Source organism: Setaria italica, chromosome VI (assembly GCF_000263155.2).
Source record: "Setaria italica strain Yugu1 chromosome VI, Setaria_italica_v2.0, whole genome shotgun sequence".
In the NCBI taxonomy this organism is placed as follows: Eukaryota; Viridiplantae; Streptophyta; class Magnoliopsida; order Poales; family Poaceae; genus Setaria; species Setaria italica.
Genome location: NC_028455.1, coordinates 35,357,597 through 35,378,614, shown reverse-complemented (window position 1 = coordinate 35,378,614; position 21,018 = coordinate 35,357,597). Strand labels below are relative to the sequence as shown.

General features: G+C 47.8%; 3 protein-coding genes across 4 annotated transcripts; 2 read left to right on the top strand and 1 right to left on the bottom strand.

Moving 5' to 3' along the window:
- The first annotated feature begins 10,050 nt into the window (after positions 1-10,050).
- LOC101769259 (vignain) lies at positions 10,051-11,650 on the top strand. The gene is made up of 2 exons (XM_004974123.4): positions 10,051-10,630; positions 10,726-11,650. Exons 1-2 carry the CDS (start codon positions 10,171-10,173, stop codon positions 11,364-11,366), a joined length of 1,101 nt encoding a protein of 366 aa, XP_004974180.1. The 5' UTR covers positions 10,051-10,170; the 3' UTR covers positions 11,367-11,650.
- A 372-nt stretch (positions 11,651-12,022) lies between these two features.
- LOC101769662 (protein-L-isoaspartate O-methyltransferase 1) lies at positions 12,023-14,579 on the top strand. 2 transcript variants are annotated; one of them, XM_004974125.3, is made up of 4 exons: positions 12,023-12,179; positions 12,705-12,978; positions 13,551-13,715; positions 14,145-14,579. In XM_004974125.3, the coding sequence occupies exons 1-4, from the start codon at positions 12,174-12,176 to the stop codon at positions 14,393-14,395; spliced, it is 696 nt and encodes a 231-aa protein (XP_004974182.1). In that variant the 5' UTR covers positions 12,023-12,173; the 3' UTR covers positions 14,396-14,579. The 2 variants fall into 2 exon arrangements, with proteins under 2 accessions (XP_004974182.1, XP_014660872.2); XM_014805386.2 differs by having other exon boundaries at positions 12,051-12,257.
- A 653-nt stretch (positions 14,580-15,232) lies between these two features.
- On the bottom strand, positions 15,233-17,275 carry LOC101770348 (28 kDa ribonucleoprotein, chloroplastic). The gene is made up of 4 exons (XM_004974126.4): positions 16,767-17,275; positions 16,252-16,353; positions 15,594-15,875; positions 15,233-15,436 (listed from the first exon to the last, which is right to left on the bottom strand). The coding sequence occupies exons 1-4, from the start codon at positions 17,208-17,210 to the stop codon at positions 15,374-15,376; spliced, it is 891 nt and encodes a 296-aa protein (XP_004974183.1). The 5' UTR covers positions 17,211-17,275; the 3' UTR covers positions 15,233-15,373.
- Between the last annotated feature and the right edge of the window lie 3,743 nt (positions 17,276-21,018).

Here is a 21,018-nt window from a genome sequence, read left to right as displayed (position 1 = left end):
CAGAGTGGACGGTTTAGTGCGAATGCTGGGTTTGGCTGGAGGTTATGGAGTAGGCAGCCATGGTAGAGGTGGTGGGCTTGCCCTACTTTGGAACCAAGAGGTGGATGTAAAGTTAGAAAGCTATAATAAGAGTCACATAGATGTCACGGTAACCTTATCACCGGTGGTGCAATGGAGGTTTACTGGATTCTATGGAGAACCGAATAAAGATTTTCGTTTTCAGAGTTGGAATTTGTTGAAGCATCTCAAGTCCAGGAGCAATCTCCCATGGTTGTGCGCTGGGGATTTTAATGAGTGCTTGGATGCGTCTGAACACATTGGTGGGCAGGGACGGCCGGAACGTCAAATGGAAGGCTTCCGAGAGGCAGTGGAGGTCTGTGGCTTCACTGATCTTGGTTATATTGGCCTACCATATACATGGGACAACCGGCAACCAACTGGCCGCAATGTAAAGGTACGGCTGGATAGGGGTTTAGCTGATGAAGGCTTTATGAACCTGTTCAGTAATAACAAGGTGTGGCACATTCAAACTACGGAGTCTGATCACTGCTGCTTAGTCCTTGAATGCTCTCAAGTTTGGCATAGAGGGCGAAGACGCAAACGACGATTCCGCTACGAGAACATGTGGAGAAGGGACGCAACATATGTTCAGATGGTCGAGGAGGCCTGGCACGCTGCTGACAGACCGACTACTATGGACCAGCTGGCTGTGAATATTGACCAAGTGTCGACCAAAATGCAGGAATGGGGGCGCTCCATTTTTGGATCAGTCCGGCAGGAACTGGCCGCTTTGCGCATTGAACTGGAGACCGTGAGGCGTAACAACCTACACAGTGGGCCATCGAGACAGGAACGCCACCTAATGGCAAAAATCGCTGAACTTCTTGCTAAAGAGGAATGTATGGAACAACAACGATCGCGCATACAATGGCTTAAAGAGGGTGACCGTAATACGGCTTTCTTCCAAGCAAAGTCAAGAGAGAGAGCAAAAAATAACAGAATACATGCACTGAAAAGGGAAGATGGATCGTTGGCCTCCACACAAGAAGAGCTGGAGGTGACGGCAATGGAGTTTTACACAAAACTCTTTACAAGACAGGAGGTGTTAGACCCTGGACCGGTGATTGATTGTGTACCCACCAGGGTTACAACAGAGATGAATGAGTTTCTGACGAAACCATTCACTCCAGAAGAGGTGAAAGCAGCGTTGTTCATGATGGGCCCAAACAAAGCTCCGGGGCCTGATGGTTTGACGGCAGGGTTCTTCCAATTCCATTGGGAAGCGGTGGGCCAAAACGTTATGGATGCAGTTCTCCATTTCCTCAATGGAGGAAGGATGCCAGAGTCTGTTAACAGCACTACTTTGGTACTGATCCCGAAAGTGAAACACCCACAGGAGATGAAGCAGTTTAGACCAATCTCCTTGTGCAATGTGATCTACAAAATATGCTCCAAAATCTTGGCTAATAGATTAAGGGGCTGTTTGGATGAAATTATCTCTGAGGAGCAGAGTGCCTTTGTGCCAGGTAGACTGATCACAGATAATGTGTTGGTTGCATATGAATGCACTCACTATTTGAAGAGGAAGAAAGGCAAAATGGGTGCTTGTGCTGTAAAACTTGATATGGCTAAAGCATACGATCGGGTGGAATGGGAGTATCTGAAGTTAATCATGCTTCGATTGGGCTTTCATGAAAACTTTGTCTCACTGATCATGAAGTGTGTTTCTTCAGTGTCCTTCTCAGTAAGAGTGAATGGAAGCTTGTCTTCGGTGTTCAAACCAACAAGGGGGATTAGGCAGGGGGATCCAATATCACCCTATCTATTTCTCTTGTGTGCTGAAGGATTGTCCTGCCTCCTAAAGTCAGTGGGCCCAATGCATCTTGCCAGGGGTGCCCGAGTGGGAATCCATGCCCCCTGGATTTCGCATCTTCTCTTTGCGGATGATTGTATCGTCTTCTCAGAAGCATCGCAGAGAGGGGCAGCTCGACTACAGGAAATATTGGTGACCTACAGCAGAGGATCGGGACAGATGATTAACAAGGATAAGTCAGCAGTGTTTTTCAGCTCCAACTGTGATGACCAGATGAAGGAGATGGTCAGACAGGAGCTGCACATCGACACTGAAGCTCTGTGTGATAAATACCTAGGATTGCCGACTGCTTTGGGGAGATCCACAGCCGGTGCCTTTGATTTTATGGCTACAAGAATCAGGAATTTGGTTGGGACTTGGAGTGGTAGAGAAGCAAGCTATGCAGGCAGGGAGGTGCTCCTAAAATCTGTTGCGCAAGCTGTTCCTACTTATTCTATGAGTTGCTTTCTGTTATCTAAGACAACTTGTAAGAAGATGCGATCATCGATCTCCAACTACTGGTGGGGAGGATCAGCAACGAGCAGGCACATGCACTGGTTAAGGTGGGATCGCATGACTGACCACAAATCAACTGGAGGGATGGGCTTCCGAGACCTGCATCTTTTCAACAAATCAATGTTGGGCAAGCAGGGCTGGAGATTGGTGACGCGGCCTGAGAGTTTGTGTGCCCGAGTGTTGAAGGGAAGGTATTACCATGATGGAGAGTTCATGACCGGTACAAGAAAGAAGCATGCTAGCCATACATGGTGTGCAATACTGACCGGCAAGGATGCTCTGAAGGAGGGGCTGATAAGAAGGATAGGCAATGGCACGCTGACAAACATCTGGAGGGATAGATGGATACCGGCTCATTTCAATGGCCAACCTATTACTCCAGAAGATGGACAGGGTGTCACCATGGTCTCAGATCTGTTGACAGAGGAAGGGGAGTGGGATGAACAGCTTATCAGGGACATCTTTGTGCCAGTAGATGCCAATGCCATTCTCAGCATACCGAGAAGGCAACAGGATGAGGACCGATGGGCTTGGGAGCCTGAAAGACATGGAGTTTATTCAGTTAAGTCTGCATACAGGAAACTGTATGAATCGAGAGGCCGACAAGAGGAGAGTGTGCCGGGAGGATCAGGAGATGTTTCATGGAACAAAATTTGGAAACTCTTGGTTCCTCCCAAGGTGAAAGTTTTTTGGTGGAGAGTATTGCATGAATTTCTCCCCGCAAAAGAAATCCTCCACCGGAGACACATTGAACCAACATGTTTCTGTGAAGTGTGTGGCAACGATGTGGAATCAATCAGGCACATTTTAATGGAGTGCACGGTAGCAAAAAGTTTCTGGAGAGAAGTCAAGATTCTCAATGGAACAAAACTGCCGTCAATGCCCCCAGCTACTTGGGAGCGTGACTTGCTTTCGTCTGAGGTTTGTAATGAAAGAGAAAGAAGTATCATTATTATAGGAATGTATGCTCTGTGGACACAGCGGAACCAAAGAAGACATGATGATTCAAGCAAACCCATTAACATCTTGGTTCGATGGTGTGTGGATACGGCCTTTGATCTATGGAACATACAGGCTACTGTAAGACAAGTGGAGGTGCGTCAGCAGGTGAATCGGTGGAAGCCACCGCCTACGGGCTGGACCAAATGCAACACCGATGGAGCTTTTAACCCTGACAGAGGCGAAGGAGCAACTGGGGTAGTCCTCCGAGATGCGTCTGGCCAGTTTGTGGGCGCCAAAGCGGTATGGTATCCTCACGGTTTTGATGCTTTGACTCTGGAGGCATTGGCGTGTCGAGACGGTGTCCTGCTCGCCCGGGACAAAGGGGTCACCAACCTCATTGTGGAAACTGACTGTCAAGAACTAGTGAAGCTCTGGCAAATGTCTACAGATCAGCGCTCGGTCATCGCTCCGATCATCAGGGAAACTCGTTTGATTAGCTCTTGTTTTGAGAATTTTGATGTAACTTTTGTAAGCCGATCTTGTAATCGAGTAGCTCATCAGTTAGCAAAGGAAGTCTCAGGTGACATTAGGTTGGGAATGTGGCATTTAGCCCCATCCTGTGTAGCACACCTGCTGATTTCAGACTGTAACCCTGATTGATCTATGAATGAAACCCATGTCAAAAAAAAAACAATCTTGGGCGTTGCGACAAGTTTTCCTTCTCCGTTTTCTTTTCCGTACGACAACTTCAGTTTGGACTCTCTGTCTCAGTCTCAGGCTTTTCCTCCGTTCCAATCCCAACTTCCAACCAACTCTATTCCTTTTCAAAAAAAAAAAAATCCAACTCCATTTTGTTTAAATCAGCTTACCAGCATCGAGTGACAACGAAATTAATTTATTGCATCAGAAAAGTGAAAACGAATTTACTACTGGGCTATGGCAGAAGTCTGATTTAAAAAATCGGACAGGGTGTCAAAACCGGGCAAATTTAGACCTTTGGTAGTTTCAAGGTAATTTACACGGTTTTAATCATTGGATGACCCTCCATATCCGGTTTTGTAGTTGCGGGTTGAAAATCAGACTTGTGCTATAGTTGAAGAGTGAAAATTATATTTTTTCCTTTTTTTTAACTAGTGGTCGGCGTTTTGGCGAGTGCGATGAGGCATTATTTGATGCTGATGAAATGACACTGATGATGATGTGATCTGGGGCGTTCTGTGTTGTGGTGAGAGTTTTAAATATGGTTTTGTGGATGGTTGACATTCCAAAAGGCGGGGACGCTAGGATGAACATGCTGTGTTATCTATCCGTTTGACTTTGTGACGAATCAACGTGTGCCACAAACTTAGGTTATTCGCACATATATTGAGGCATAGAGATATAATATACTTGCAAGATGGCTAGGGGGATGAGAAATTGAGAGGCGTATGTCAATGTGAAGATGCACCGTGGGCCGCGCAAGGATTATAATAACATACCCTCAACAAAAAAAGATAATAATAATAATAATAAAGAAAATGTGTGTAAAAAAGAATAAAAACGTGGAAATCAAAAAAGAATACAGATATCAACCGACCACGATGGGACTCGAACGACCCACAATCTCCCGCTCCGGATGCGAGCACCTTATCCATTAGGCCACGCGGTCGTTGAAGAATAAAATTATATATTATTTTATCAAGATCAACTGCTAATGAGCTTAGCACTTTGTTTCGTATTTAGTGATGGGCCTGAAGCGAGACTTCTTTTTTATCAAGAGGCCTGAACTACCGCCTTCAGGGGTGTCTCGCTAAGTTTAAGCAAATGGGATATGTATAGAACAGTCGGGTGTTTTCAGTTGAAAACGCTCTAGCTGGACGTCCAGTACCGGTCAGCAACCTCTTCTAGTACCGGTTGCCTAATTGAAAGGGATATTTAAGTACTGCTTCAAATAATCAGATACCCGTTGGAGATATCAACCACTACTAAAAAGCTTCCCACATCGCATGGGGCCGCCCTTATTAGTACCGATTGGTATCCCCAACCGGTACTAATGTGTTTTTTCTTTCTTTTTTTATTTTGTGTTCCTTTATTGTATATCCGTATTCCATATTTATTTTTTTACTTATACTAGTTCTAATACGCTAATATATGTAAAGTTCTATTTATCTTTAATATAACATTTGAGATAATATTATATATATATACATATTGTGCATGCGCGTATATGAATAATATTACACATTGCGTACACATATCGTATTTACTATTCTGAACCCGAGGCCAGTTTGTGCACTAACGGAGATCCGTCATGGTAAAACTCCCCCGAAGGATTTGTGACCTCCTCCAGAAGAAATCCACATAATTGTTCTTGTATTGCCCTGAAAATTTTTGTATCGACGAGTCTTGCCATCGTGGTCATCATCTGTGTCATTAGCAAATGAATTAGAAATACTTAATCTAAATTTTTTGAACAATTGAAACTTTTTTGAAGTACAAGCAAATGAATTAAAATACTTAATCTAATTTTTCTAAGTATATACACTTAGATTAGTTTTTTGAAGTATAAGCAAATAAATTGAAATCCTTAATCGAATTTTTCTAAGTATATACACATGGAATGGTTTTTGAAGTATAAGCGTATGAATTGAAATACTTGATCTAATTTCTCTAAGTATATACACATGGAATAGTTTTCGAAGTATAATCATATGAATTGAAATACTTAATCTAATTTTTCTAAGAATATACATACGGTTAATTGGTGTTCGCTGATATGGCCGGCCGGACCGATCGAGTTGTGGATGTTGTCACAAACGTAGTATCTGCATAAATTAGTACCCTTCGTCTGTCTCGAACACTGTATATATGGAAATAAAAGTTATGTAAGATTTGTTGTGTTATAGGAAGTGTCACGAGATGTCAAAATTCAACACATACGGGAAATCTGTCTTCCAATCACATTTCTCCTTGAAAACAGTTATTTTTGGACTACTACTTGTTTCATTACTTTTCAAGAGAACAGCTTACATGTATGAAGCCATTTATGGTGCTATGTTGATGATAATATGGAATCATGCACTATATAATCACTCGTATCGCATGATACATTTCAAATCTCCGTGTCATACTAGCTCCTGATTCATGCACTAACCAAAGATGGAGTCTAGTACAAAAATGAAAACAATACTATGAATATAATCCAACACTCGATGAGAAGTAGCATTAAAACTCAAACAATACCATGAAATCCATATCACCCAGTCAAACATTACATTTTAGTCGCACATGCTACCTCGAGGCTGACTCCTAAGCCTTGGAGGTCTCGCATACACCAGCGATCTAAGTACATCGTGAGAGCTCTAAAAAAGGGTGGCATCTAATCATGGGAAAACATGGTACTCATGACTCATCAAGTGCCGGAACATGCTCTCGGCTGACATGAAACATCTCATAGAAACTACTATCTCACAACTACCTCATACAGGATATCCCAGGTCCCGTACAATTTTGACTACTTCTAGGCACAAACGGGGGCATTGCTTCGTTATAATATTGTCCACACCTTGAGTCGCAAGCTCATGCTCATGGGTGTAACTACCACTCACAAACAGGACATACTGATACTGACCAGACTTGTATCCAGACAGACCTTTGTTTTTACGGTTATTATCCATCTCAGTTAAGAGTCCGTTATGATCATTCTGATTCCAGTTATCAGGGATGAAAAGCAGTGCTTCAACACTTTGTTTAAACTCATCATTGTGCAAGACATCTAGGATGTCATAAATAAAGAATGAGGCCTTTCTATCTTCATTCCAAAAGAAGACATAGGCCAGCACATGTTCCTTGACCAATATCAGTGGAATGAAACTGGACTGCGATAAATTCTTCAATGCGTGTGCCAAATCATCTAGCACCATATAGTCTTGAGTGAAATGATGATGCTTCTATATTGTTGAAATCTCTTCGACCCCATTGCCTACCGCATTCCAATCAGCAAAATTGTGCATGTTCCTTTCCCATACCATCTAAAATGCAATTCATATAGCATGTCATTAAGTTATTAAACCAATAAAGTGAGCTATGACTATACGTAGGACAGTCTGGTTTACCTCTTGAGTGAAATTGTGCTAATTTGATGAGTTTGGAACTCTTGTCGAAATATGTAGTTTTGAGACTGAAATTGCCATGATGCAACCCATTCAATATCAGCTCATGAATGCCTTCAGCTATTTGACTATTCAAATTTTGAAATTATTTGCATTGATATTATAGAAGCACAAGAATAATGTTTGATAAACAATAGTACCTTACTAAATTTTGGATCTTAGTAACATTCGGTCCTATCGTTCTCACATAATTTTCAAGACTATATGTGTATGCATCAACACATATCTTAATCGAGTTGCCACTTTCACCTATAATTGAATGTAGGTGAATGATATTTGGATGATAAATTTCCCTCAGGATTCTTAAGGAAACTACATTATTTTTATCTGTTAAATCCAGGCACACTTCACGCGCCCATTTCAGGGCACAAGGCACACTTGTTGGCTTGTCAAGGGTAAGGTAGCTAATAGGCAGGCTGGTTGTTTCTTTGGGTAAGTTTTGAAATTTTGAGTAAATATTTATTTGAATTAAATTTACAATCCTAGTTTTAATCCTATTGCAGAAAATGGCTAGTCGTGCTCAAAAGCTAAGGAAGGTGTTTAGCGAGCTGTGCACTAAAAAATATCTGATGAGTTGCTAGAGACGGAAGTCACGCCATTGCTTGATAGACAACGTCTTAATCTATTCCTATATCAATATAAGATGAACAAGATTGAATCTCCTATGACTGTTGTTGTGAAAAAGAGAACCGAGCAAGAGAAGATTACACCACATATGTACAAAAATTTTCTTGGATTTAGCTATCAGTTGCTGCTTCCAGCAATAAATTATTACAAAAAAAGACATGGAGTGCTTGTTCTAGCAAATGTGAGTGGATCCCTGGTAATGGCTCCACCGATATGGAGGCTACTTAATGTTTGCAGAACAGGGATTGAGAGAAGATTTTTCCAAGAAGATTTTTCCAACCTTGTGTGCACTGATAATGTGAGTAACCTTGTATTAATTAGAGGTCCACCCGTGGAAGAGCAAATGGGCTCCAAGCTGATCAAGCGGATTGTGACAACGGCCCTACTGATTATCTATCTTTTTTTTTCCTTTTGTGGAAAAGCCCAGCCCATTGCAGACCGCTAAGAATTCAGGAATTCGCACAGCACAGCCAAGCATGCGTGCCTCTTGCGCCAAGGGCAGTAGGAGGAGGATTAGGAACATGTTGCATCGCCAAACGGCCAAACCCTTTGCATTATCTTCTGCAACGCCGCATGTTGGGTCATGTGCACCCACCCATCTTCTCTCGATCGATCCATCAGAGTGCCAAGATTTCCTGATCCATGAGGTGGTCCAGCTCGATGGGAGCTACTAGTATGATATCTGCTTGACGACTCGTAGCTAGTAGCATGGATGAGATGCATCGTAGTTAGGCTGTGCTTGATGGATAGCATAGGATGTTAGGCTGTGTTGGATGAATAACATAGGATGTTTGGCGACGAGATCGAAACCTTGAATGTCTGGCGTTTGGAGATATGAGATGTGCACTTGACATCGTCTTTCAGACTTTCAGAGATAGTGTAACTCATGGTAGTAACTTTTGTTGGCATCCGGATGGAAAACCGCGGACGTTTCGTACATGCAGATTCATGGTGGGTTCACAGCAGCTGGTTGAAGGTTCTCTAGCTCCTCCATCCTGCCGGCTTGCCTGCCTGTTTTCACTCCGGGATCCGAAACGTCTGCCCTTCTACTTGGATGGCGCCGCGCCGCGTTTGTCGTCGTGAACGTGTCAAGGAAGCAAGGGTAAGTCCTCCAATCCCTGCGTGACAACGGCGGTGCCCGATCGAGCTTGTCGATGCTTCCAAACTTCAACTTGCCATTGCTTGAGAGCCTCATTCAGCTGCCCGCCCGCCCGGTTTTAGCTACAAGTACTGTACCTGAATTGATGCGCACATTCTAGCCACCTGGGCGTTATTGGAAGCGGTTCGTTCATGCGTAAATGTTGCCGCAAACTAATAGGAACACGCTTGCTGTTTCTTGTTGCCAACACACATCCCTGAGATGAAAAGGAAGCGAAAGCGACCATCGTTCATACTGTGTACTACCCCCCTCTCCTCCATCATCTCTGCATCTGCGTTTCCTTCTTCTTCCTCTGCCCCTGCAATCCCGGGCAGTGGTGACCCGTCTCTGTATCCATCTATCTGCGGCAAATGCAGGCCAGTTTCGGCGATAGGATGAAACGGCTCTGAAACTAAAAAAGCTTCAATTATTGGCGTCCTCCAAGTACGTAGATAGGCTTGGTTGGCAGTCAGATCTGTACATGCCCGTCGATCGCGTAAACGCCTCGCTAATCCCTCATCTCCTTGTTTGGTTCGATCGGCCACGCATTAATCTCATCTCCTTGTTTGGTCGTCCAGTCTGGCCTTAGCTTGCCACCGAATTACGCATCAAGTACTGTATGTACGTTCATCTCATGCTCCTCCTTACTGTTAGTCGTTGCATCCGGCTGATCGATCGATCCATCGATTTCTTCTACATGAAACCACTCATTCACTGATCCAAATCCGGTACCAAGCTGTTGCCCGCAAGCAACGTCATCACCGTCGTCTTGCTGCTAGCCATCGCGGCGTCCAGGCTATATAAGGACCCCCCTCGTCGCCATGGGAACCGCACCTCACTGCAACAGAAGCCAGCAACCGATCAGCCAGCAGCACTGTTCCATCGCCACCATTTCTCGATCGAGTCGCTAGTGTCGAGCCAGCAGTCAGTACCAGCAACTAGCGATGGCGAGAGCGCCGGCGGCCGCCGCGTTGCTGGCGGCGGCGGTGCTGCTGCTGGCGTCGGCCCCTGCGCCGGCGTCCGCGGTGGACTTCGGCGCGGAGGACCTGGCGTCGGAGGATGCGCTGTGGGCGCTGTACGAGCGGTGGCGCGGCGTGCACGCGGTGGCGCGGGACCTGGGCGACAAGGCCCGCCGCTTCAACGTCTTCAGGGAGAACGCGCGCCTCGTCCACGACTTCAACCAGCGGGACGAGCCGTACAAGCTCCGCCTCAACCGCTTCGCCGACATGACCGCCGACGAGTTCCGCCGCCACTACGCCGGGTCCAGGGTCGCCCACCACCGCATGTTCCGCGGCGACCGCCGCCAGGGCGGGTTCATGTACGCCGGCGCCCGCGACCTCCCGGCCTCCGTCGACTGGCGCCAGAAGGGCGCCGTCACCGACGTCAAGGACCAGGGCCAGTGCGGTGAGCGCCTTGCTATCTACTGTTTGTTCATAGCGTTCTCCTTCTCTAGCTGACTGATGTCTCCACTACACTGCCATGAACAACTAACAACGCAGGAAGCTGCTGGGCGTTCTCGACGATCGCCGCCGTTGAGGGCATCAACGCGATCAAGACGAAGAACCTGACGTCTCTGTCGGAGCAGCAGCTGGTGGACTGCGACACCAAGGCCAACGCCGGCTGCAACGGCGGCCTCATGGACTACGCCTTCCAGTACATCGCCAAGCACGGCGGGGTCGCCGGCGAGGACGCCTACCCCTACAAGGCCCGTCAAGCCTCCTGCAAGAAGTCCCCATCCCCGATCGTCACCATCGACGGGTACGAGGACGTGCCGGCCAACGACGAGTCGGCGCTGCGGAAGGCGGTGGCGCACCAGCCGGTGTCGGTGGCCATCGAGGCCAGCGGGTCCCACTTCCAGTTCTACTCGGAGGGCGTGTTCGCGGGGAAGTGCGGGACGGAGCTGGACCACGGCGTGGCGGCGGTCGGGTACGGGGTCGCCGCCGACGGGACCAAGTACTGGGTGGTGAAGAACTCGTGGGGCCCCGAGTGGGGGGAGAAGGGGTACATCCGCATGGCCCGGGATGTGGACGCCAAGGAGGGGCTCTGCGGCATCGCCATGGAGGCGTCGTACCCCGTCAAGACCTCGCCCAACCCCAAGGCCGTCGTCGCTGCTGCCGGCGACGAACACGACGAGCTCTGAATATTATCGGTCGTCCTGCGAGCATCTGATGACATGAATTACCCAGTGACTGATGAATAAGCAGCATATCATACTCTAGTTATTGATGATCGATGTATGCACGGACAGACAAGATCACGCCATGGACTGTGAATTGGCATACGTAACATGTTATACCCCAGCAGTAATTTCTATGATTAATGCAATTCTATGATTAATGTAATTCATGTGAATTGCATTCAGTATGTAATGTAATTCATTAAGACTTTGAAACATCAACAATTATATGATTATAGCACTGCAAAGATGGCTGCTCACTGGAATAACTAGTATAAATGCCCGTGCGTTACTACGGTTTCTTACCTGCTCCCAAGTTGTCATCCGCTCCTAAGTTGTCATCCGCTAAGGGACATGTGAATTGCATTCAGTATGTAATGTAATTCATTAAGACTTTGAAGCATCAACAATTCTATGATTATAGCACTGCAAAGATGGCTGATGATTGGTTCACTAGAATAATTGGACCTTGTTGTTGCTTGGAAGAAAGAAGCATCATGCCTGCGTCATGGGAGGAGTGTTTGACAAATAATTCCTTGGAAGAGGGCAACCAACCGAGGATGGGCCGTGTTGGGCTGGTATGGGCCGTGATTTCCCCACCAGCACCAGGCCACCACGGCTGCGCTGCGCTGAGCCATCTGGAATCCTCCCTCTCCCTCCCCGTCTTCTCCGGCCGATTCCTCCTGCCTGCACCCACCCCACAACCGCCGGCCGCCCCGAACCCCAGAGAAGAATCGAGGAGGCACCAATCTCTCGACGCGCCCCGTCCACATGGAGGTACTCCGCTCCATCCTCTCTTGCTTCTCCTCCCGCTCCGGCTCCGGCCCCCGCCCCCGCACTGGCGCCCAATCCGTAGTAAGTTTCGATCGATCGGTCCTTGTCGTAGCACCGTCAAATCATACTTCCTGGATCGCGTCACCACCGCCCCCGTTTGATTTGTTCCTGTGACCGACGAACCCTAGCCTGACCCTGGCTGGCCACAGGTGGGGTTTGGGTCTCAACTCCCAACCCCGACTGCTTCCAGTAGTTGGAGCAGAATTGCGCTGCCTACTGATATTGCAAATTGTCTGACATGGAGTTGCACTCACTCCCACTCCTGGTGGATTGGCTCCACTTGCTAGCCCTCCTGACTCTGCACAGCAAAAGATTTAAGAGGATTCTGATACGCAGTGATTTTTCAGTGTTCAGTTCACCTGCCAACCGTAGAGTCTGTCTTGTTTGCCCCACTTTGTTGCTCTTTCGTTGAGAATGCACAAGAGGGTCGGTTTGATCTCGTTCCTCCTCCTCCTGCTCCTGGTGCAGCACGGGCTGTGGTCGAGCGGCGCCAGCGACAAGAACAAGACAATGGTCGAGCAGCTGCAGAGGTACGGGATCATCCGGTCGAGCAAGGTCGCCGAGGTGATGCAGGCCGTCGACAGGGGGCTGTTCGTGCCATCCGGCGGCTCGCCATACTTCGATAGCCCCATGCCGATCGGGTACAACGCCACGATATCGGCACCGCACATGCATGCGGCATGCCTGGAGCTCCTGGAGAAGAATCTTCAGCCGGGGATGCGTGCTCTCGATGTTGGCTCAGGTAACAAATTTATAATGCATCCAATCTAGTTTGACTATGCACTGCTAATGCTGTTTCTCAAATCTCAAGGCAGTATTATGTTCCCTCCCATATCAGCTAGTATGTTAAGACTCTCAGCACTGTGGTCGAAACTCGATTAGAAAAGACAGTCAATTCTAGCTATAATTTGGTCCCTCAGCTGAGACTTCTAATAACTAGCTCCTCGTTTCAAGAAAAATAGTAATTTATTGGTTTCACAGTGTTACTTGTGTCTGTAAATCGACCTCGCTAGTAATCTGGTTCAGCAAGTTCTTGGAATTTGTCTTTCGACAAGTCCTTCGCAATGATCACAACCTTCACACACTTCGAAGCTGGAAGATGCAGATCTGTGTGTCGAGCATACATGATAGGAGAACTCACTGTACTTGACCTCTATCACAGTTTATATAATACTTTGTTTATGCCAAACTGATATATGGATATAGGTGATGATGCTACCATCTTGTTTTAGCGGATGAAATGCCTAATTCCTTGAGATGCATATGTCTGCTGCTGAACCCACAATGGTTGTTTGTTTCTGAGAATTCTTTCAGGTACTGGGTACCTAACTGCTTGCTTCGCACTGATGGTTGGATCAGAAGGGCGAGCAGTCGGTGTTGAACATATTCCAGAGTTGGTTGCTACTTCTATTGAAAATATCAAGAAAAGTGCAGCAGCCCCACAGCTAAATGATGGATCTCTTAGTATACACATTGCTGGTAAGTATCGCTTGCTTCGTGCTAGCATAAAACTCAAACATGTTGAAGTGGCAACCAACGTGTTCCAATGCAGACTTCAGTATATAACGACCTAGCTGTTGAGACTTAAGAACTGAGTTCAGGTGAAAATATCATTTGCAAAGCAATGTCTCATTTTCTCTTATTGAATGAAGAAACCTGCTTCAGCTAAATGAGGCAGTCCTACTAGCAAGGATTTTTTTTTTCTTTTCTTTTGCTGTTTGTAATACCATGAAATGGATCTTCTCCGATTGTGAGGTGCTGCTCCTTAGATTATGAACTTTGCAGCAGCTGTGAATTGTAGTAATATTCCTGCGTTTGGCACTCTGGTTTCATGTGCATTCAGCATTGTTGGTTGTTCTATATACCATCAAGACCTGATGCACTAACAGATGTCTAAAACTGATGCAGATGGCAGGGAAGGTTGGCCAGAGCTGGCACCCTATGATGCCATCCATGTTGGAGCTGCAGCGCCACAGATCCCAGAGGCGCTGATCGAGCAGTTGAAGCCCGGTGGCAGGATGGTAATCCCGGTAGGGACAGTCTTCCAGGAGCTCAAGGTGGTGGACAAGAAGCTGGATGGCACAGTCAGCATAAGAGACGAGACATCTGTGCGCTATGTGCCGCTTACCAGCAAGGAAGCGCAATTGCACGCAAACTGATTGCACCAAATGCACCTTGTCAGCTCAGGCGCAAACTGATTGCACCAAATGTACCTTGTCAGCTCAGGCCTTCGATGATTCGAGATCGAATCACTATTGTTGTACATAAATTGATCCTACCGTGTTCGGTTTGGAAATAATGTAAACAGCTATCTCGTTACGAAGTATATGCTTGTTTCTCTCAGCTTCCTCTCAGTTTATATTTGTGCAGCTTGTTTCTTCAGAGCCACTGCTAACAATGAAACTTTTGTTGTGTTGCCAATTTGGTTGCAACTGAACTGAGAAGAGTGCATCTACGGGCATGGTTACATACGCATACGGTGAACAAACTCGGCTTGCTCAAATGTTTCACCAGCAAACCTTCAGGATGTTGCCAGGAGATCGTTTAGACCATCAGGATGTAGCCTATTTGAACAATTTAACTCATGATGTCGACAAGAATATTAAGACATTAACATAACATCAGCTGCAAAGAGAAGCATCAAAAGCTGTGTGGCAAGAACCACACATCAGGAAACTAGGGTGTTTGGATACGAGGTGCTAAACTTTAACAGTGTCACATCGGATGTTCGGATGCTAATTAGGAGGACTAAACATGAGCTAATTATAAAACTAATTGCAGAACCCTGTCCTAATTCGCGAGACGAATCTATTAAGCCTAATTAATTCATCATTAGCAAATGGTTACTGTAGCACCACACTGTCAAATCATGGACTAATTAGGCTTAATAGATTCGTCTCGCGAATTATACTCCATCTGTGCAATTAGTTTTGTAATTAGCCTATGTTTAATACTCCTAATTAGCATCTAAACATCCGATGTGACAGGTGTTAAACTTTAACAGGGTGTTGCCAAACACCCCCTTAAGGGAATATCTAGCAACTTGTGACAGTTCAGTTCCCGCAAAAGCATCCCATTGCTCCTCTGTTGTCTTTCCGTGCTCATTACAAACAAGCAACATCTCTCATAGTGCAGCATCAAAAGCCCCTCTGTGGCCGCTCTGCTGCAACATTCACTCGGAGTGGGCGGCCATCCAATTCCTACAGTTCAAGGAATGAGATAATTATCATTAGCCTCAGAGATGGTATGTTAGCCTTGCACACTGATATCTGACTGCTTGAGAGAGAACATGTGCTTCTTCATTTAGTATTTTCTGTGTTTGGTTTGTGTATCATATAGAACTGATACTGTCCTCACCTGCCCATCAAGAGCGGAAATAGCATCGTCGAGTTCCTCCTTTGACGCCATCGTCACAAAGCCAAATCCTCGTGAGCGCCCAGTTTCTCTATCATAGACAACTGAAGCATTAACAACTTCTCCATGCTCGCTGAACACTTGCACCAGCCTAGAGTCATCGACTTGCCATGGCAGGTTGCCAACATAAGCTCTGAATGCAGATGCAAATTGTCTAGGAGGTCTCTCCATGCGGGTGCCCCTAGGAGATGCCCTGTTTACATTCAGAAGCCTCCCACTAATGTCCTGTAAAAAAACATTTGGTTAATCAACTTTCAGCATAATATGCAACTTATATATGCTGTTCTATTAGGTGAAGAAATAGAACTTGAAGTGTACTGTATTGATGGTCAAAACCTCGAATTTATATAGTCTACAGGCTTAAGTGGTAAACATATGTGCCCCATTGATCTAAGGTACATATTAAAAAAAAAAGATGTTACAACAGGAGTGCCTCTTTTTCACCAGAAGTGGACGGTCATCTCAAATTCTCACCCTCAAGACAATTGTATTTTCATGTGTAAACTTGAAGGTGTGCGAAGCGCGGAGTTGCAACATCGGGTAGATTAATAGTTTAATTCCAGAAAGGAACTAAAGAATGAGGGGATAGAAATGAGCTTACATAGCGGTTGAACATTTCAATGGCCTTGTCAGCTTCTTCAATGGTGCTCATGGTAACGAAGCCAAACCCACGGCTCTGGCCAGTCTCCCTGTTGTAGATGACCTAAAATTGCACAAAGCAATATAATGCTTCCAATCTCATTGGAACAATTTTGACCAACTCAATGAATGTTTACTAAAAATAATGTTAGCCTAAAGAAATTCCTAGGACATTAGCAGCTTGGGGCTGAAAGGCTTCGATGTTGTTGTATTAGCAGCATAAACATCATGACTCTTTAACTCTTACGGTACTTTCTCGCAATTGCAAAGACACAAGACAGCAACATATTGGGAGTTAAGGTATTTCACACTGAAGCGAAGAGCAGCAACACAAGTGCATTCCCATACTGTACCATATAAAACCATCAGAAATGTACAGTTGTAAACATATTTCTGTAATTCTAATTCTAGCTCTGCACAAGCACAGAAACCTATTATATTATAACCAACTGAACTTGGATGCGGCAGTGGGCTCACCTCGGCGACCTCGACGACACCCGCCTGGTCGAAGAGCTGCGCGAGGCCCTCGCTGTCGAGGTCGTAAGGGAGGTTCCCGACGTAGACCTTGGCCTCCTCGGGCGGCTCCACCGCGGTGTACCCCCCCTCGACGTCCCCACCGTCCTCCTCCTCGTCGCCCGAGGCCACCACCTCCTCCTCAGCCTCATCGAAAGCCTCTCCCGCCTCCTCCTCCTCCTCCTCGTCGGCCCACTCGACGCCCGCCTCGACGGCGTCGGAGGAGGCGACGAGGGGCGCGAGCGGCAGGCGGCGGCTGGCGCGGAGGAAGAGGAGCGGCGCGGCGCGGGTGGTGGAGGAGGAGGAGAGGAGCGGGAGGGAGACGGCGGGGAGGAGCTTGTGCGCCGGCGGGAGCGCGGCGTCGGCCATGGCCATGGCGAGGCAGCGGAGGGACATGGTGGTGGCCATGGGAGGAGCGAAAGGGAAAGGAAGGCTGGAAGGGGATAAGGAAGGAAGAGGGAGGGACGGATTGGATGGAGCCTGAGGTTTTTGGTTGCTCGACCATTTATACGCGCGTTTGGGCTTTTCTGTTGGGCCTGCCTGTAATGGGCTTTTCTCTGGACCGACCAGTCTCTTTGGAGCTATGGGCTTGGTCCAACGAATTTCGCAGGAGACCTTGCTGCATCTTGCCCCATCGTCCACGACACGACGAGCAGCGCAGGGCGGTCGCCGAGGGGCTCCTCTCCTCCGGTACCGGAGAGAGCTGGAGTGGCCGGCGGAGGACATCCTGCGCGAGCGCAGGGCCTCCAATCCCAGCGCGGTGCGGAAGCTGGTGGCCTTCGGCGGCGAGGAAGCCGCCCGCTACCTTGCAATCCTGGATGGGATCGAGCCCCATCTCGAGATCGCCCACCCCCCCGGAGTCGCCTCCCTCGTGCTCCGCGCGTGTCCGCCGGAGGACGCGACGCCTTCAACGAGTTCCACACCGGCGCATCCATAGCTGGCGCCGACCGCAACATCATCGCCATGTACGCCGGGCCGTACCGGCCCACGCTCCCTCCGCCGGGCACTAGTAGAGGATTGGGCTTTAGTTCCGGTTGGTAGTGTGCAAATATCCTGAAAATCTATCCGGGATAAACCAACCGGGACAAAAGTGGGGTCTTTTATCCCAGGTCACTCAACCGGGACAAAAGACCCCCTTTTATCCCGGTTGGTATTACAAACTGAGATAAAAGGGTTCGAGGATTTAATCCTCTTCCAGTCACCTTCCAGTCACCTCGTTGGGGACCCTTTTATCCCGGTTTGAAACACCAACCGGGATAAATGACCCAAACCGGGATAAAAGGCTCACCAACCGGGATAAAAGGGGGTCTTTTATCCCGGTTAGTGTTTCAAACCGGGATAAAAGGCCTCTCAGAGTCTTTTTTTCCCACTAGCCTTTGCAACCGGGATAAAAGGTCTCGGTTGGTGAGCCCCCCACCAGTGACCGAGGTTTAGTCCCGGTTGGTGAACCTTTTGTCCCGGGCCAACTTTAAACCGGGACAAAAGGGAGCGCATGAAAAGTCAATTCTCTACTAGTGGGGGTTCTACCTGGTCTGCGACTCCCTGGCCAACTCCCTTGCCGCCGTCCCGCCGCTGCCGCCCTCCTCCGCCTCGCAGTTCACCAACCACGGCGTCGGATCCGGCGCCGGCGTCCTCCGCCACCACGACCCACCCAGCGAGTACGTGCTCGCCGAGCTCCTCTACCACCGCAACTCGTGCACGATGGCGACTCTGTTCACGTGGTGTTCCTCCGGCGCCGTCGCAGGCAGGTGGATCAACAAGGAGGTTGCACTCCCCTCCCGTCTGACCCTGCTGACATTTTTCGTGCTGACATCGTGTTCGCGCTGGGAGATAGTTCTATATGCCGGGTGGATCTCCTTAAGGGCATTCTGATCTGCGACAAAGTTATGGATGGTCTTCCCAAGTTCCGGTTCATATCCTTGCCGGAGGGATGCTCCCAAGGGACTTCAGCTCCATGTGCAGTGTTCGCGGCGACACTGTCAGGTTCGTTCACATGGATCCAGCCGGCGACATTGACGACCTGATCACCCTCAGGACGTGGACTCTCTGCATCTCGAACTCGGAGTGGACGAAAGGCGGATCCTTCCGTATCGTTGATGTGTGGGCTGATCCAACCTACGAAGGGCGGAAGCTGCCCAAGAAGGTGCCCCGTTCTTAGCCTCCTTGATGAAGAGGACGGCGTTGTCTACCTCACTGTGGCTGAGGACAACTGCCAGTATGTGTTCTCTGTTCGATGTGGAACGTGGGAATGTGGGATGGTAGTTTCTGGCATCAAGGTTGCCTCCTGGAAGCCGACGTTTTAACCGCATAATGGCAGTTGAGGCTACCATGCAGTCGAACGAGGTAGATGTACAGGTCCTATTTGGAGGGTTTATTTTGGTTTCAATTTAACCTGTTTTGCGCAAAATAAGGTAATGTAGCGTGAAGCCATTTTATGAGCCGAGATTAAAATGAACTTGAAGCCGGATGAAGCCACTATTTTTAACTTTACCGGCTTTGGCATCTGGTGAAACCATTTTGAGAGAAGTCCTCCCAAACATACCCATAATTTCATCTCCTATAAATTTTATTGATGCTCGTAGTAATTTTGGAAACCTTTTAAAGAGCGCTCACTGCTGTGGTTGCTATTGCTGACTAGTCATGATAAACTTAGGAGGAAGGGTAAAGGTTCGGGTGTGTCTGCCTCACAGAGCATCAATGCAGTCGGATTTACATTTTTCATCTATGGATGCTATTTTCATCGCTTGTATGACATTATTATGCCGTATTTCATGCTATTTTGCAATATAGTTTAAAATACAACACATATGCAAATATGGGGTTATTTCATATGTCAAGTGGCGGGTTAGTATAAGATTTAATTCAAAAATACCACTTAAATAACAAGCAATAACGAGCGCCAAACACAGCGCCAGGCATACCTCCCACGAATCGCGTGACAAGACTGCAGCATGGTCTGCTCTGACCCGCGGGGACGTAGGGCCCCCTCCGTTCCTTTCCTTTTTTAAAGCTGGCCCCAACATATATAAGGGGAGCTGGCTTCTCTGTCTCTATCGACACCTGTACTCACACCCGCACACACCATCTTCTCGTTCTTCTCATGCAGTGGTGTAGCCAGGAATTCAACAAATGGACCAATTGATTGTTACCACTGGAATGTCAAGAAATATGTAGATTGATTGTATACTCCACTAAATAATAGGTGGATTTATATAAAAATTAATGATTACAATACCGAAGAGCAATATCATAGAAGTCTCTGACTAACTAATGATTCCATTAAATATGCAGATCTCATTACACTATTAAAAAATAATTTGTAGAGGTATCCTATTTTTTCAAGGGCGACGAAAAGGTTAGCCGCCACTGCTAACAGGGGCAGCTACTGTAGCATTTGGTCACCCTACAAATGCATTAATTTCCAGGGGCGGACGACCCGGTCTACCGACTCTAGAAATCAATCAAACGCACCAAGCGGGAGGCGCAGCCGGGACACTGAAAAATTTCCCTCAACCTTATCCCTCTGTTCCACTCCTCTCATTTCCTTGTTCCTTATCCCTTCCTCTTCATGACTTCCTCTCCTGACCTTATTCTTTCCCTCTTCTCTCTCCCTTTCTTTGCCTGCAGCGTGTGAGGCGGCCGGGGGAGAGGCAAGAGGCTTCTCGGCACGGCCAGCGGGGGCGCGGCTCCTTGGGGCGGCCAGCAGGCCCCAGCGGGGGTGCAGCTCCTCGGCACGGAGCTGCAGGTAGGGCAGCCAACGTGGCTGGCGGATCTGACCCTGAGGCGTTCCTCACAGGCGGCCCCGGCCCCTCCCAAGACACTTGCAAGCAAGCGCGGATGGTGGTGTAGCGAGGAGGTAGCGGCGGCAGGGCCCCGGTCTACTGGGCCTGGCGAGTGGCACGACTCCGGCGATGGCGGTGGTTGCCCCTCGCGCGTGGGCTACTGATGGAGGATCTGGCATGATGCTAGGGGGGCGAGCGGGGGCGGTAGGGGGAGCTAGCATGGCGCGACGACGGGAGACGCGCGGGAGCGGCAGGGGGAGCTGGCCCGGCGGCCAGCGAGCGGCTTTTTTCTTTTTTTCTTTTTCTTTTTTTGTTTTTTAAATTGGTTTCTGTTGATGGCAGTTAGCATACCAATTGTGAACTGCAAGCGCACGGATCGGTTGTAGCCCTTCCCTCAGAGTATTCCTCTAAGGTTTATCAATTCAAGAAACTTA